The sequence below is a fragment of the Leptodactylus fuscus genome, chromosome 1, assembly GCF_031893055.1.
Source record: "Leptodactylus fuscus isolate aLepFus1 chromosome 1, aLepFus1.hap2, whole genome shotgun sequence".
Classification (NCBI taxonomy): domain Eukaryota; kingdom Metazoa; phylum Chordata; class Amphibia; order Anura; family Leptodactylidae; genus Leptodactylus; species Leptodactylus fuscus.
Genome location: NC_134265.1, coordinates 233,696,939 through 233,712,914, shown reverse-complemented (window position 1 = coordinate 233,712,914; position 15,976 = coordinate 233,696,939). Strand labels below are relative to the sequence as shown.

At 42.7% G+C, this 15,976-nt stretch overlaps 1 protein-coding gene across 1 annotated transcript in view; it reads right to left on the bottom strand.

Annotated features, from left to right (window-relative positions):
- Nucleotides 1–15,976, bottom strand: part of PDE6B (phosphodiesterase 6B) — an 81,004-nt gene that overhangs the window by 64,216 nt on the left and 812 nt on the right. The window contains exon 2 of the mRNA XM_075284278.1: nucleotides 6,008–6,160. Within this exon, the coding sequence (XP_075140379.1) occupies nucleotides 6,008–6,160 (153 nt within the window). The remainder of the gene's footprint in view (nucleotides 1–6,007; nucleotides 6,161–15,976) is intronic.

The window sequence follows — 15,976 nt, the reverse complement described above, 5'->3', positions numbered from 1 at the left end:
ACATTAAGTAGTGAAAATTGTCACTAGGGTTATACTATTATTTGTAATATGACTATATTATAGAACTCACACGCTTTCTTATATACTTGGTGTTTTGGCATGCAGATATTTTACAACTACTGTATATTTGACACAATGTTATATAATGGCTTATGTCCTATCTACCACCGTTTTATGTGTTAAAGGGGATTGTTAATGAGTAAGACAAGTCCTGTAGTGCTTCAGATGTCAAAAAGGGGATTCCCTCTGCTCAAGGTCCCACCCTCCATAAGCCAATGCAGAAAAATATACAGCTTTATTAAAAAAAAAAAAAAAAAAAAGAGACAACTACTTTAGGCATTTAATGACGCTGGGTATCATGGTACTTTACAACTATTTTCATATTTCCCATCTCTACCTGCTTTTACTAAATTAAACCAAATTTAAAAAAAAAAAAATGATTTGCCTTGGGTCACCTTATTATAATGTCTAGAACTTTTCTACCATTGATGGAGCTATGTCAGGGCTCTGTTTTGCAGGTCAAGTTGTAGTTTATATTGGTACCAATTTTTGTTACTTATAACATTTTGATTCATATGACACTTGTCATTGATTGACACTTTTTATTGATATTTTTGGGTGAGGTGTTGTGAACAAAGCATATTAATGCTAGGTTCACACTAGTGTTCAGGCTTCTATCCTTTGGGTCTGCACTGGGAACTGAAAGATGGAAACCCTAAGTGGAAACTATAATGAGAATGGGGTCTGCCGGATTTCTGATAATTTTATACTGAAACTGGCAGAGAGAAAAGTCCTCCTTTAAGCAGACTCTGGAATGGAGTCTCATATGGAGAGACAAATGCTAGTGTGAATCTACCGTCACTTTTGTACTGTGGTATGTGTCACCATCTGAGAGTGAAAATGGATACCTAATATGTAGAGATGAGCGAACAGTGTTCTATCGAACACATGTTCGATCGGATATCAGGGCGTTCGCCATGTTCGAATCGAATCGAACACCGCGTGGTAAAGTGCGCCAAAATTCGATTCCCCTCCCACCTTCCCTGGCGCCTTTTTTGCACCAATAACAGCGCAGGGGAGGTGGGACAGGAACTACGACACCGGGGGCATTGAAAAAAATTGGAAAAAGTCATTGGCTGCCGAAATCAAGTGACCTCCATTTTAGACGAATAGTGGATTTCAAATCCGGGTCATATGAGAATGTGAACTTTGTGACTATGAGACAGGGATAGCTGTACAGGCAGGGATAGCTAGGGATAACCTTTATTTAGGGGGGAATGTTATTAAAAATAACTTTTTGGGGCTCTATCGGGTGTGTAATTGTGATTTTTGTGAGATAAACTTTTTCCCATAGGGATGCATTGGCCAGCGCTGATTGGCCAGAGTACGGAACTCGACCAATCAGCGCTGGCTCTGCTGGAGGAGGCGGAGTCTAAGATCGCTCCACACCAGTCTCCATTCAGGTCCGACCTTAGACTCCGCCTCCTCCAGCAGAGCCAGCGCTGATTGGCCGAATTCCGTACTCTGGCCAATCAGCACTGGCTAATGCATTGTATTGGCGTGATGAAGCAGTGCTGAATGTGTGTGCTTAGCACACACATTCAGCTCTACTTCATCGGGCTAATAGAATGCATTGGCCAATCAGCGCTGGCCAATGCATTCTATTAGCTTGATGAAGCAGAGTGTGCACAAGGGTTCAAGCGCACCCTCGGCTCTGATGTAGCAGAGCCGAGGCTGCACAAGGGTTCAAGCGCACCCTCGGCTCTGATGTAGCAGAGCCGAGGGTGCACTTGAACCCTTGTGCACCCTCGGCTCTGCTACATCAGAGCCGAGGGTGCGCTTGAACCCTTGTGCAGCCTCGGCTCTGCTACATCAGAGCCGAGGGTGCGCTTGAACCCTTGTGCACACTCTGCTTCATCAAGCTAATAGAATGCATTGGCCAGCGCTGATTGGCCAATGTATTCTATTAGCCTGATGAAGTAGAGCTGAATGTGTGTGCTAAGCACACACATTCAGCACTGCTTCATCACGCCAATACAATGCATTAGCCAGTGCTGATTGGCCAGAGTACGGAATTCGGCCAATCAGCGCTGGCCAATGCATTCTATTAGCCCGATGAAGTAGAGCTGAATGTGTGTGCTAAGCACACACATTCAGCACTGCTTCATCACGCCAATACAATGCATTAGCCAGTGCTGATTGGCCAGAGTACGGAATTCGGCCAATCAGCGCTGGCTCTGCTGGAGGAGGCGGAGTCTAAGATCGCTCCACACCAGTCTCCATTCAGGTCCGACCTTAGACTCCGCCTCCTCCAGCAGAGCCAGCGCTGATTGGTCGAGTTCCGTACTCTGGCCAATCAGCACTGGCTAATGCATTGTATTGGCGTGATGAAGCAGTGCTGAATGTGTGTGCTTAGCACACACATTCAGCTCTACTTCATCGGGCTAATAGAATGCATTGGCCAATCAGCGCTGGACAATGCATTCTATTAGCGTGAACTGAGTTTGCACAGGGGTTCTAGTGCACCCTCGGCTCTGCTACATCAGATTGCTACATCTGATGTAGCAGTGCCGAGTGTGCATCAGATGTGTAGTTGAGCAAAACTGACTCAGCACTGCTAAGTCTCTGCATTCGCATAGGAATGCATTGGCCAGCCTTCGGCCAATCAGCGCTGGCTCTGCTGGAGGAGGCGGAGTCTAAGGTCGGACCTGAATGGAGACTGGTGTGGAGCGATCTTAGACTCCGCCTCCTCCAGCAGAGCCAGCGCTGATTGGTCGAGTTCCGTACTCTGGCCAATCAGCACTGGCCAATGCATTTCTATGGGGAAAAGTTAGCTTGCGAAAATCGCAAACTGACAGGGATTTCCATGAAATAAAGTGACTTTTATGCCCCCAGACATGCTTCCCCTGCTGTCCCAGTGTCATTCCAGGGTGTTGGTATCATTTCCTGGGGTGTCATAGTGGACTTGGTGACCCTCCAGACACGAATTTGGGTTTCCCCCTTAACGAGTTTATGTTCCCCATAGACTATAATGGGGTTCGAAACCCATTCGAACACTCGAACAGTGAGCGGCTGTTCGAATCGAATTTCGAACCTCGAACATTTTAGTGTTCGCTCATCTCTACTAATATGTGTACGTGCTTTATTTGTTTACAATATATAACGCTATTTTTTTGTTATTTATTTTATATATTATTTTACAATTTTTAACTTTTTTTTTTCTGCCCCATAAGGGGAATGGAACCTGCAATCTCTTTTCCCCAGCTGAATGTACTGCAATACTTCTGTACATAGCAACTCTATCTCAATGTGGAGAATCCAAGCGGCTTAAGATGAGGGGAGGGAAATCTTGTCCCCTAACTACCCCAAGGGGTTACACTGCTGGAATTGAAGTATTTTAGCACAGAACGTTAAAGGATAAACTTCTAGACTTAACTTGTGAAGCTCCATAACAGTGATCTATGTCAGCTACCCTAAACAGACACCATTCAGTAACTATATCCACTTCACCACCAATATTGTTTAACTAGCTGGTACCCGCGACTTCGTCTGCGGTGATTGTAGCAGTGGGTATATACAGGCGCGGGTAAGGTTTTCGTACTGTGTATAAGGTATGGGATATGAAATGTAACTTTGTATCTTGTTGTTTCTGTAATTCAGAGAATACATGAGACTTTTGTGTTGAAGTTACTTTGTATTTGAGCTGCTATACGGTGTTGTGAGAAACTTTACATAGTGACTTTGGGACAGAAGTATTTGAAGTTAACCCTTTCCCGCCGATGGCATTTTTTGATTTTCGTTTTTGACTCCCCTCCTTCTAAACCCCATAACTTTTTTATTTCTCCGCTCCCAGAGCCATATGAGGTCTTAATTTTTCCTGGGACAAATTTTTCTTCATGATGCCACCATTATTTATTCTATATAATGTACAGGGAAGCAGGGAAAAAATTCAGAATGGGATGGATTTGAAGTAAAAATGCATTTCTGCGACTTTCTTACGGGCTTTGGTTTTACGGTGTTCACTGTGCAGCCAAAATGACATGTCCCCTGTATTCTGTGTTTCCTTACGATTCTGGGGATACCAAATTTATATGGTTTTAGTTACATTTTGACCCCTTAAAAAAAATCCAAAACTGTGTTAAAATTTTTTTTTTTTGAAAAGTCGCCATATTCCGACAGCTGTAACTTTTTTATACGTGCGTGTACGGGGATGTATAGGGCGTCTTTTTTGCGGGACCGGGTGTACTTTGTAGTTCTACCATTTTCGGGAAATGTTATTGCTTTGATCACTTTTTATTCAAATTTTTATCAGAATCAAAACAGTGAAAAAACGGCGGTTTGGCACTTTTGACCATTTTTCCCGCTACGGCGTTTACCGAACAGGAAAAATATTTGTATAGCTTTGTAGAACGGGCGATTTCGGACGTGGGGATACCTAACATGTATGTGTTTCACAGTTTTTAACTACTTTTATATGTGTTCTAGGGAAAGGGTGATTTGAATTTTTAATCCTTTTTTTTTAAAAAAAAAAATTTTTAATTTTTTTTTAAACTTTTTTTTTGCATTTATTAGACCGCCTAGGGGTATTGACATGGGTGGGCGGTGTCGCGGATTGTCAGAGCGGTGGGGGTCAGCAAACATGGCTGCTCCGGAGCGTTTAAAGAGAGCCTCCTGGAGAATCATTAAGGTGAGGGGCAAAGTGTTAAAGTATATGTATATGAGATTGTGTGGGGTTAGGGGCTAGGCTGTAGAGGGTAATATGAATTTTGTGGCTTGCTATGGTCCAAAGTGTGTGAGATTGCAGAGATGGTGGTGTGAGTTTGGGTTTTGTGGGGGTCCTGGCACAAACGTATGTGCGCTATTGTGACGAAAAGTAGCCTATTGTTTAATCGGGTGTATTAACTATGTTTGTGGAAAATTTCAGCCAAATCAGTGGAGCGGTTTTTCCGTGATTGAGGAACAAACATCCGAAGATGCAAACATCCAAACACACAAACCCACAAACTCACAAACTTTCACATTTATAATATTAATAGGATTATTTCAGAGCATCAAAAATAAAAAAATTAATTAAATTTTCAACATGTCATGTTATATTGGATCTACAGCTCTGCGCGGACCTATGAATTTCCATGGCAGAAGATAGCATACAGACCCTGTATAAGCTGTGTAAGCTTTATGCTCACATAGATATAGTAGGTACAGTACTGTTGTCTGTTACCATGATGATGCTTAGCTTTGCACTGGAGCTGTGCACACTAAATGAAATGACTTATGTTAATGAAGACCTATTGCAATGTTACTTCATTTTTTCATTTTAGACGCATCGGTACAGTATGTATATGATGTTGAAGCCTGCCATTGCTTAGCATTTTACAAAGAATTTATGTCTCATGGTATAAATACATCCCAGACTGAGATCATATAGTAGACATGTGTCTGCTGTCCTCTTTACCATTGGTTTTGCTAGTAAATTGACCTGACCTCAATGAATTAATTGGTGTAAATGGTTTGTTGAGCTCAGGACAATTTAGATATAAAGTGAGGAATACGTAGATGGACATTTGCTTCTGACCCAGATATCACTAAGCTGTAAAGTGTGTTTTACATCAGTAAATCCAATTAGTAAGTTTACAAGCAGACATGTACATTAGAGTAGTTGGAGCAGCTGGTAGGGGGGACATAAAAACATTTCATGGAGTCCTAGGATTCAGAACTAAACTATCTTATGGCGCATGAATTGCCCCCTGAGATGTAGTTTTAGAGAGTTGCACTTCATTTTTTAACAGCCTAATCTAATGAGAATGAAAGAAAATAATATTACTAGTCATTTCTGGTTGGCGATCGAGGAAGGGGAAGGATGGAGTAAGTGCTGCCCTGCCTCATTGCACTATTATACAGAACCTCTATGGTACGCAAAATCCTATATTTTACATTTTTCACATCTTGACTTTTCTGAGTAACTGAGAGACAAAAGTAAAAAATATTTAATTGTAAATATACTTACATCTTCATCATTTTTAGTAAAAAAGGGACCATCGGTTTTGTTGACTGCCATAATAACTGCTACTACATCTTTTCCATTCATAATGGGTGTAGCAAGTATATTCCTTGTCTCATATTCTGTAAGTTCATCTGCAAACTTGCTGTACTGTGCCGCCTGTGTAAAAGTCAGAGAAAATATTTTAGTCACTCAAAATAATGACAAATAAAGTCATATCGGTTACTTAGTCCTACTGGGCCTAAGTCCTGTAAATTCTCCACTTCACATCCTTTGGTAGAGGGAAAGGTGGCCGCAAGGCTGGGAAGAGAAACCATGGTTCATATTACTGAATAAATCGGATGAGGACCTGATCTGACCTTACTGATCCATACTGTAACAATTGCCTGGACAGTCACATAACACAGTTTATTGTTGCTACGTCCGCACCAATTGGAACTTCTGCGCCCTTCGCTCGCATGCTGCAGTGCATGAGGCGTGTTTAGTTTTGATTTCTTGCTTAGGATTTTGGTTTCTCTGTCTGAACTCTGTCCTATTACTTCACCTCTGTAAAACACCCATCTCCTTCATCTTGGTTTTCCTCTGCCCCTCTAATGGTTAATATTAGCCTTGCCTGTGTGATTGACAGCCTATCTTCCTATCAGGCCTGGGGCGGGTTCTTCCTCCATATTTATTGTTTGCTCACATTCACATTGGTGCTTGCTATTGCTTCGTGCATACTGGCTTTTCTCTTGCTGTTTGTTACTTGTATTTTTATTCTTGATCTCTGGTTTATGATTTGACCATTCTCTGGATTTTGATTCTGTACTGCGTTGCTCGACTGTTACCGGACCTTTGGCTAGCTGATCTCCCTCTGTTGTTTGTCTTGGCTGTGTTCTGTGTTGTCACATATATAGTAAGGGCCCATCGATCAGTTGTCACCTATTGCTTAGGATAGGACCAGCAAGCAGGAAGGGACAGTGGGGGGGTTTCAGCTTAGGACTCACTGTCTATTTTGCCTCTCCCCCTATTGTTCACCAGCAGCTACTGGGGAATTGCTGTTCTAGCAATTCCCTTACAATTGTGTTATGCCTATGAAAAAAACTGAGAGTCATGGGTTGTTAAAATGAAAACTTAATATTTGGGGCATTTAGGTTAAGGCCCCACTTTATGGAAAAACTGCAGAATTTGTTGTATTTTTTTTTTTTTTTTTTAGCCAAATCCAGGTATGGGTACAAAAGGAATGGAAAATATAAAAGAAGTTCTTATACTACTATCTTCTGCTCAATCCACTCTTGGCTTTGGTTCGAAACAATGCAGAAAATCTGCAACAAAGAGAACTGCTTTTCCGTAACGTGGGGCCTTGGTCTTACTCTGCTAATATTTAACTGAGGTTTTGGGACTAAAACACTGGTATTTGATTATAAACTGGTAGTTTAGTGTTCCAAACCTTTCTTTTTTTTTTTAATTCTCATTTTATTAAGATTTTTTACAACATTTTACAAAGAAGAAATGTTCACCACATATATACTCTAATACAATAACAAAAAAGATTGTACAATGTAGTCATAGTGCAATACCTAAAGAGGTAAAGTCTGTAAATAATTTGTAAGGAAATAAAAGAAAATAAACATAAAGAAATCCGTAACTTAACCCAACCAACGATGGAAAACATGGGGAAGTATGAGATGTTTGTGAGCCAAACTTATATCAACTGATCTCAAAAAATTGGGTGTAGAGTCAGTAGATGGAGGGGGTAACGGGGGGGGGGTATAAGGAAGGGGAGGGGAGTTATAGGGCAACCATTGACATGAATCAGGTAGAAGAAGACCACCAAGGGGACCAGGTCCACAAGTATTTATCGTGAGTTCTCTCCTTCCAACTGATTAGCTCCTCGAACCTAGCTATTTGATATACTTTTTCCTTCCAGGCTTTTACAGTAGGGGGAGAATCTTGTAACCAATGTAGCGGTATAAGGGATTTGGCAGCTTCCAGTAAGTGTGTGGTCAAATTTTTCTTAGAGGGAATGTACTCAAGAGAGGGTTTGGCTAAGAGTACTTCTGCCGGACTGAAGGCGTGTTTGCCGTTCGTGATAACAGAGATTTGTTCCAAGATGTCACACCAATACTTTTGTATAATTTCACATCCCCACCATATGTGCAGCATCGACCCTGGGGCCTTCTTACATCTCCAACACACATCTGACTCTGAGAGCTGTCTGTGAAACAGCCACTGGGGTGTTCTGTACCACCTCGATACGACCTTAAAGTGTGACTCTTGCAACCTCACGCACCTAGAGAAACCGTGGGAATGCGTCAAGATAAATTCAGATTCTTGATCTGTGAATGCAGTTCCAAGTTCCAGTTCCCAGGAGCTCAAGTAAGTGGGCTTGGAAGGGCATTCCTGCTGCAATAAAAACATCTTGCACATCGATATCTTTCTACTGGAATCTAGTTTACTTGTCAGGTTTTTCTCAAAATTAGTGGGTGATCTCGAAAGGTGGACCTGCTTCCGAGCGGTATTTACAACATGAACAAAATGAGCATAATCCAAGAAGGTGAGATGTGGTACAGATAGCTTGGCTTGTAATTCCTCCTGAGAGAGCGGAGAGCCATTTTGTATTAGATCTGATACTTTCCAATTGCGGAGCCTCATCCACCACTGAGGCGTCTGAAACCTGCAAGAGGAGGTGAGGTTTGGGAGTAAACTAGCCGGCGTACAAATGGAGGTACCACCTCCCAGTCTTTCTTTATAGAGACACCAAGTCTCTGCTGGGCCCTTCAAGAGAATATCCACATCTGTCTTCGCGAGATCTCTGTGTTCTGACAACCATAACCAATACGACATGCGAGGGCCGTGGTTAATACTCTCTAGAGTCGTCAGTGAGGGGCATTTTGACGGATAGGTGTAGGCCATCCATCTGGACAATTGTATCGCTCTGTAGTACAAGTGGATATCCGGCAGACTCAGTCCACCATCTCGCTTATCTCTAGTCAAAAAAGAATAAGGCAATCTAGGTTTTCTCCCTTTCCAAAGATAAGAAGAGAAAAGTCTGCGTAAACAGGTAAAGAATTCGGGTGGGACATAAACAGGAAGCATTTGGAGAGTATATAATATTTTAGGGACTATGTACGTCTGTAAGAGGTTCCTGCGGCCTATCCAAGAGATCATGGGAAGATCATATTCCCTTAACAGCTTTTTGATATTGGACAAAAGAGGGAGATGGTTATATCTATAAACGTTTCTGGGATCGGCTGGAAGGTGAACTCCTAAATACTTAATAGTATCAGCCTTCCAGGTAAAGGGGGAGGTACTGGCCAATCTGTCAGCTTCTGCTTTGTTCAAGGACACATTTAAGATCTCAGACTTAGAGACATTCATCTTGTAATTCGAGAGCTGTCCATACACATGAATAATTTTTAGTAATTCAGGTAGGCCTGACTTTGGGTTAGATATACAGAACAAAATATCGTCTGCGAAAGCTACAGCTTGGAGCGATGCATCCCCAGCACAAAAGCCACGAATCCTATCATTCTGCCTCACCGCTTGCAGTAACACCTCCAGGGTGAGAACGAATAAAGACGGTGATAACGGGCAGCCTTGGCGAGTGCCGTTTGAGATAGAAAAATAATCTGACAACACACCATTCGTCCGCAGTCTAGCATGCGGCTGCTCGTACAATGTAAAAATGGCTTTGACAAACTTGGCCGGGAAGCCAAACGACAGGAGAGTAGCTTCCATAAAACTCCAGCTCACCCTGTCGAATGCCTTCTCGGCGTCTACACTAAGCAGTAATAACGGGGTGTTTTCTCTTCTAGCTATGGACATCGCATGCAAAAGTCGAATAGTATTGTCTTTACCTTCTCTATGCGCGACGAAGCCCGATTGTTCGTCGCAAAGCACGCCTGGGAGTAGAGATCTCATCCTCATCGCCAGGAGTTTTGACCAGATTTTGAGGTCCAAATTCAACAAAGATATCGGGCGATAACTGCCACATTCCTGCGGGTCTTTTCCTTCCTTGGCGATGAGGATAACATGTGCCTCCTGCGTTTGCCGTGGCATAGACTGTCCCTGTAGGAGAGAGTTGCAAAATTTAGTGATATAAGGTAGTAATTGCTCTGAGAACTTTTTATAATACAACAATGGAAGGCCATCTGGTCCCGGGGCTTTCCCAATCGGAAATGAATTTATGACTTTAAGGACTTCAGCCGACGAAACCTCTGCAAGTAGCTGAGAATGTTCTGATTCGGGTATCTTGGGAAGTGAGATTGAGCTAAAAAAGTTTGTGAGCGCTTGACTACTATCTGGAGTATGAGAGGCTGTGTCGTTAGAGTCTAAATTGTAAAGATTGTTATAAAATTCGCGAAAGGCCTCCGATATGCGTTCAGCGTCTCTCTCAAGAGCACCCGAGGCAGTTTTTATCGCAGCGATATGAGTTTTTTCTTTCTCTTTTTTAAGCATGGCAGACATAAGGCGTCCGCCTTTGTTGCCGTGTGTATAGATTCTGAGTTTAGAATATAAAAAACTCTTCATAGCTGTCTCATTCAATGCCTTTTTTAACTTCTCCCTTAGAACTAGCAGCTCAGCGTGAACATTCTTCAACGCTTGTTGCTTGTGTATCCTTTCTAAGGCCGATATTTGGGCCAACAAGGAATCAATCTCTTTCTGCCTAGCTTTTTTCTTGGCTGAAGCCTTCGATATAAGCACTCCCCGAATGAAGCATTTATGGGATTCCCAGAGGATTGGGGAACTCACATCAGGAGTATCATTCATTTCAAAAAATTCAGATAGTGAGTCCGCTACTTGTTTCGTTATGTTTGCATCATCCAACAAGGACTCATTAAGCCTCCACGTCCATTGTCTGGAAGGAAGGTCTGGAAAAGCAATGGTGGTAGTGACAGGGGCGTGGTCAGACACACTAATACAACCTATGGTCAACTTGACCACCCGGGATGCAGAGGATGTGGAGCAAAAAACATAATCTAACCTCTGGTGGGAATTATGCGGAGTGGAGAAGAAGGAGTAGTCTCTCACCTTGGGGTTCACCAACCTCCAGGTATCAATCAACTGAGCTTCCTGCAAGGCAATGTGAAGTTTCCGCAGTGCTTTCTGGGAGATAGCTGACTTACAGGTTGACGTATCCATGAAGGGATCTAAAGCCACATTCATGTCGCCACCCAGGATAATTTCACCTTCCGAGAAAGTCGAAAGGTTCTGAATAGCATCATATAACCACTGGATTTGGTTCTTGTTCGGGGCATAAAATGTAGCTAATGTGACCTTACGGGCGTGAAGAAAGCCCTTAAGAAAAAGGTATCTACCATCTGGGTCTGTGAGTTGGCTTGTAACAATAAAAGGACAGGAGTTCTTAACGGCGATAGCCACTCCTCTAGAATTAGAAACCAAGCTATTAGAATAGAACCACTGGGAATATAGTGATTTAGGGGGTTTCGGAATGCTATTTTGGGAGTAGTGAGTTTCCTGAAGCATCAATATATCAGCTCCAAGCTTTTTAGACAGATTCATAACCCAATGTCTCTTATTTGGCGAGTGGAGACCTTTCACATTGAATGAAGTAATTATAAGCTGCGTGGGAGAAGACTCGGTCCTAGCCGGGGGGGACATCCTCTAAAGAACAGTGGAGAAGCTTAATCACAAATAAGACAAAACTATAATAAGGACGTACCAGACGAAAATCCCCAATGGATAAAGAAGTCAATGTGTACCCACAGGGGGGGGAGGGGGGGGGGGTAAGAAGAGGCTAAAGGTGCGGAGGGGCCAGGAGGGTTGGGGGGTCAGAAAGGGAGCTTGCTATTCCAAGGGGTGTCCTAGCTCTACGCCTCAAGGGCCAAAAGAGAGGAACCAAGAAAGTGAGACCCAGGACAGACCGAGGGATCAGCGGTATCAATAAACACAAATCGGTGAACTATGAGGTGGGGGTAGGAGTGTATTCCTGATCGGTATCCAGCCCAAAACACCTCGTCTCAGAACAGGCTCATGGGCAAAAGAGCCACAAATACAACAGATGGCAATATGAAGTACAATACAAAATAGGGTAGAAAAAGAGCAAACCATAATGATATTGAAGTAGCTAAGTAATAAAGCTCTAAACTATAGCATAGAAAAGTGCATGACAGCCCGGAACCATGAGTAATATTCTAGAATGTCCTGCAATGCACATAACAAACCAGGTAATTATAAGAAAGAGGCACGTAGTTTGAGAAAATAAACCTGAGACCAGGGAGTCCATATCAAGACGTAACTTGTTTCAATTTTGAAAGTGCTTTTCTCATTCTCGGCGACTTGGCTGTTGAACCAGACCATGTGGATAACGGAGGAAGGTCTGGAAGCTGATCAATATCAGCAGTAGGTAACCATGACTGAATAGGTAGTGGGTCGATATCTAGTACATGCCAAAGCGGGTCAAGGTCTTCCGGCATGTGGACCGTAATGCGTCTGCCCCGGAGCGTGATAGCAAGTCCAAACGGGTACAACCACACGTATGGTATATTACGCGCTCTAAGAATCTCCAGTAGCGGTCTCAGCATCCTACGTTTGCTCAAAATGGAGGGGGCTACATCCTGATATAGAGAAATCTCTGCACCTTCATAAAGTATCTGGTCTTTCACTCTGGCTGCAGATAATAATGCCGCAGTGTCCACAAATGACAGCAAGCCACATATAATGTCTCTCGGTGGTTCTCCTTGTTTGGGCTTGGCCCTGAGGGCTCTATGAATGCGCTCTATTACAATCCCCTGGGCCCTCTCTTTCCCCAGCAAATTTGTAAAAACATCGTCCGCCATTTTGGGCAAGTCCTCTGCTAAAACAGACTCAGGGAGGCCTTTTATCCTTATATTTTTACGTCTGGAACGGTTTTCCTGATCTTCAACTAATAATAAAGACTTGTCTATCATGTCCTTATGCTTTTGAAATTGGTCTGCAATAATATCAGAGTGCGATCTTACCGCCGAATATGCTTCTTCTAAGGCCTGCACCCGTTGTCCAACAGATTGTATTTCAGTCTTGATCTCAGACACAGCTTTGTCTAGAGCTTTGGTCAAAGCTTTCTGTAAAAAGAGTTTGGACACGCTGACAATCCCACTATCTCCGCCGTCTGTATCAGGAGTGCCGTCTTCCTCCGAATCCTCCAGGAACTCACCATCTTGCCTGCAAGCCGGCGCCATCTTGTGAGTACTCGCCGGAGAGGTAAGTGTTTTTTTCCGCAGGAACTTCTGCATGTCGCCTTGTTTGGAGACCCTGGGTGTGCTCGGGCCCTCCAGGGACCGATCCCTGTTAGTTTTGCCCATCTGGGGTTGCTATAAAGAGGCTAGACGAGGTATAATGGGCCCGAATCGAAGGAGCTCTAGCTCCGAGCGTCCTTCTCCATGCGCGGTCAGGCTCCGCCCCCCCGTGTTCCAAACCTTTCTAAGGTTATTTAAAGCGGTTTTCTAGGATTAAGTATTGATGACCTGTTCTTAGGATAGGTCATCAATATTAGATTTTTGGAGATTCAACACCTAGAACTCCCACAGGTCAAATGCTTGAAATGGGTGAGAGCCATCAGAGTCTAGTGATATCAGGTCCATTTGTCATGTAGCCTGTTTTCATCTCAGTCCCATTCCGGTGAATGAGGCTGATTTACAATACCAAGCATAACCACTACACAAGACACAGAGCTATGTTTGGCATTCATAGAAGAACCACAACACTCATCCTAATACTGTAATCTCTTCAAACACCTGATGGGCTATCCTAAGTTATAAATATTTCAGCCCTGGAGTACCCCTATAATACAAAACTCTAATACTTACTGAGAGATGAGTTTTTGGCACATGCATGTCAGGGCAGTACACCTCAGCTTTACTGTGACTGTGCTCAATGTGCAGCACATATGAAGTGAACATAGAACTCAACTATTTCCAAGTATTAGAGGTTTGTTTTAGGGTAAGTTCACACAGTGGAAAGTGAAAGAGGAAGTTCCCCTTCACTTTCTGCCGCTGGCTTTTTCGCACGGCTAGCTGCAATGGGATGGCGAAGCAGTGCATCTACATTCCATCGCGGCATCCCGCTCCTGATTCGGCTTGGATGAATGGGCATAATCAGGAGGGAGTCTTGAGCCACGGACACCACGGTGGACTCAGCCGTGGAATCCACGTGAAGATAGGCCATGTCGCATTTTTTTTCTGCTACCTGAAAAAAATCTCTAGTGGAAAAAAAACTGCAAGTGACTCTCATTTAAATGATTCTGCGTTAAAATCCTCCTGCAAAAAAACCCTTTTGCATCCCTGGAGTAGACAGAACCATTGTAAACCACTCATCCATAAGCACATTTTGGTGGTAAATTTCCCCCAAAACAGGTTACCTTCACAGAAAAATCAAAAGTAGTTTATTAGCAAAATATTACACACAGATACGCTAATAAATATATCATTTCTGGGTACACAATTCCCAAGGATTGGCATATTAATTCACTAAAATGATGTGGCAAAGAAGTTTCTAAATATTTTCTAAGTGTTACATAGCGTAGTTTAGTGGATCCCTCAGAGAGGAAATGTATAAAGGGCAGACTTTAGATAGTTTAGGTGAAATCTGGGTTTGCCTGAAATAAAACCACATCATACAATGAATAATACTGTTACACAGTGACTGAATGATACTTCCATTTACTAACTAAATAGTGTCACCATAAAGTGACTTAATCAAACTTCCATAGAGCAATCAAATAATACAATGGCCACATAGGAGATTTCACAGCATCAGGCTTCATCATAGCAATATACAGTACTGATAATAGGGGGCAATCACGTCCCATTTTCTGCATCCATTTAGTGGGTCCATTCAACAGATCCGCTAAAATGAATGTCTATAGAGGGCACAAATTTAGGGTTCCTTTTATTTTTATTGGACACAAAATGTGGCTATGGTAAATGCATGGTTATTGTAGAGTTGGGAGGAAGCTGTCAGTTGGCAGTTTCCCTGAGCTAGTAGAAGGAGGCTAGCCACTATGGGGTATAACTTGATTAATGGTATATTTCTTTTCTTTTTTAAATGTAGATTGTGAGCCCCACATAGAGACCACAATGCACATTTTTTTTTCCCTATCAGTATGTCTTTGGAATATGGGATGGAAAACCATGCAAACACGGGGAGAACATACAAACTCCTTGCAGATGGTTTTATGCCCTTGGCGGGATTTGAACACCAGGACTCCAGTGCTGCAAGACAGCATTGCTAACCACTGAGCCACCGTGTGGTCCGATTAATGGTATATTTCATGTGGCAGAAGGACCTTTAGGGCCCTCTCAAGGTCCAGGGCCCAATTGCAACTGTTACCACTGCACCACCTATACCTACACCCCTGTCTCCCATATACTGTATGCAGCCAAGAGGAGATCTTGCTCCCTTATGTCATAGCACATCCTCATAAGCAACAGTGTGGAGGACATCATATAGCAGTACTGTGGAGTGTAAGCTGTTAACTGGGCAGTGTAAAAAGACATTAAACTACCCAGCAGCATCTGTATGTGCCTCTGTCTCTTAAGCAGCTCCTCCTCCTGATACCTCTCCCCTCTCAATATACTTCTATGGGCTGCAGATGTAACCTGACCCTTCAGTGAGCTGACAGCCCATCTTAAGAAGTCAATTGAAAGTGAGTGATCAGAGTGGAAAGCAGAGGAGAATTTTCTCACCTTCACTTGTACTATTGAGTCTTAAGAAAACTAAAAGGTTCTGCTATTTTATTGTATGAATTAATCTCATTTGAAAATAAAGAAATCTTATCATCTGTTAAAAATATCCCATGGCTTTGCTGGTATAACACCTAAATTCCCAGTCTATGCCTACATGGAAACCAGACAAGCAAACCATCTGTTGTGTGATCCTGTAGTCAAACTTCCTTACATTTGCCATTTATTACTCTATTATTATATCTTAGTGGATTTCCATTTCAATGTAACTATCAGTGCTCTACATATCTAAATAGCACATCCTGAAGGC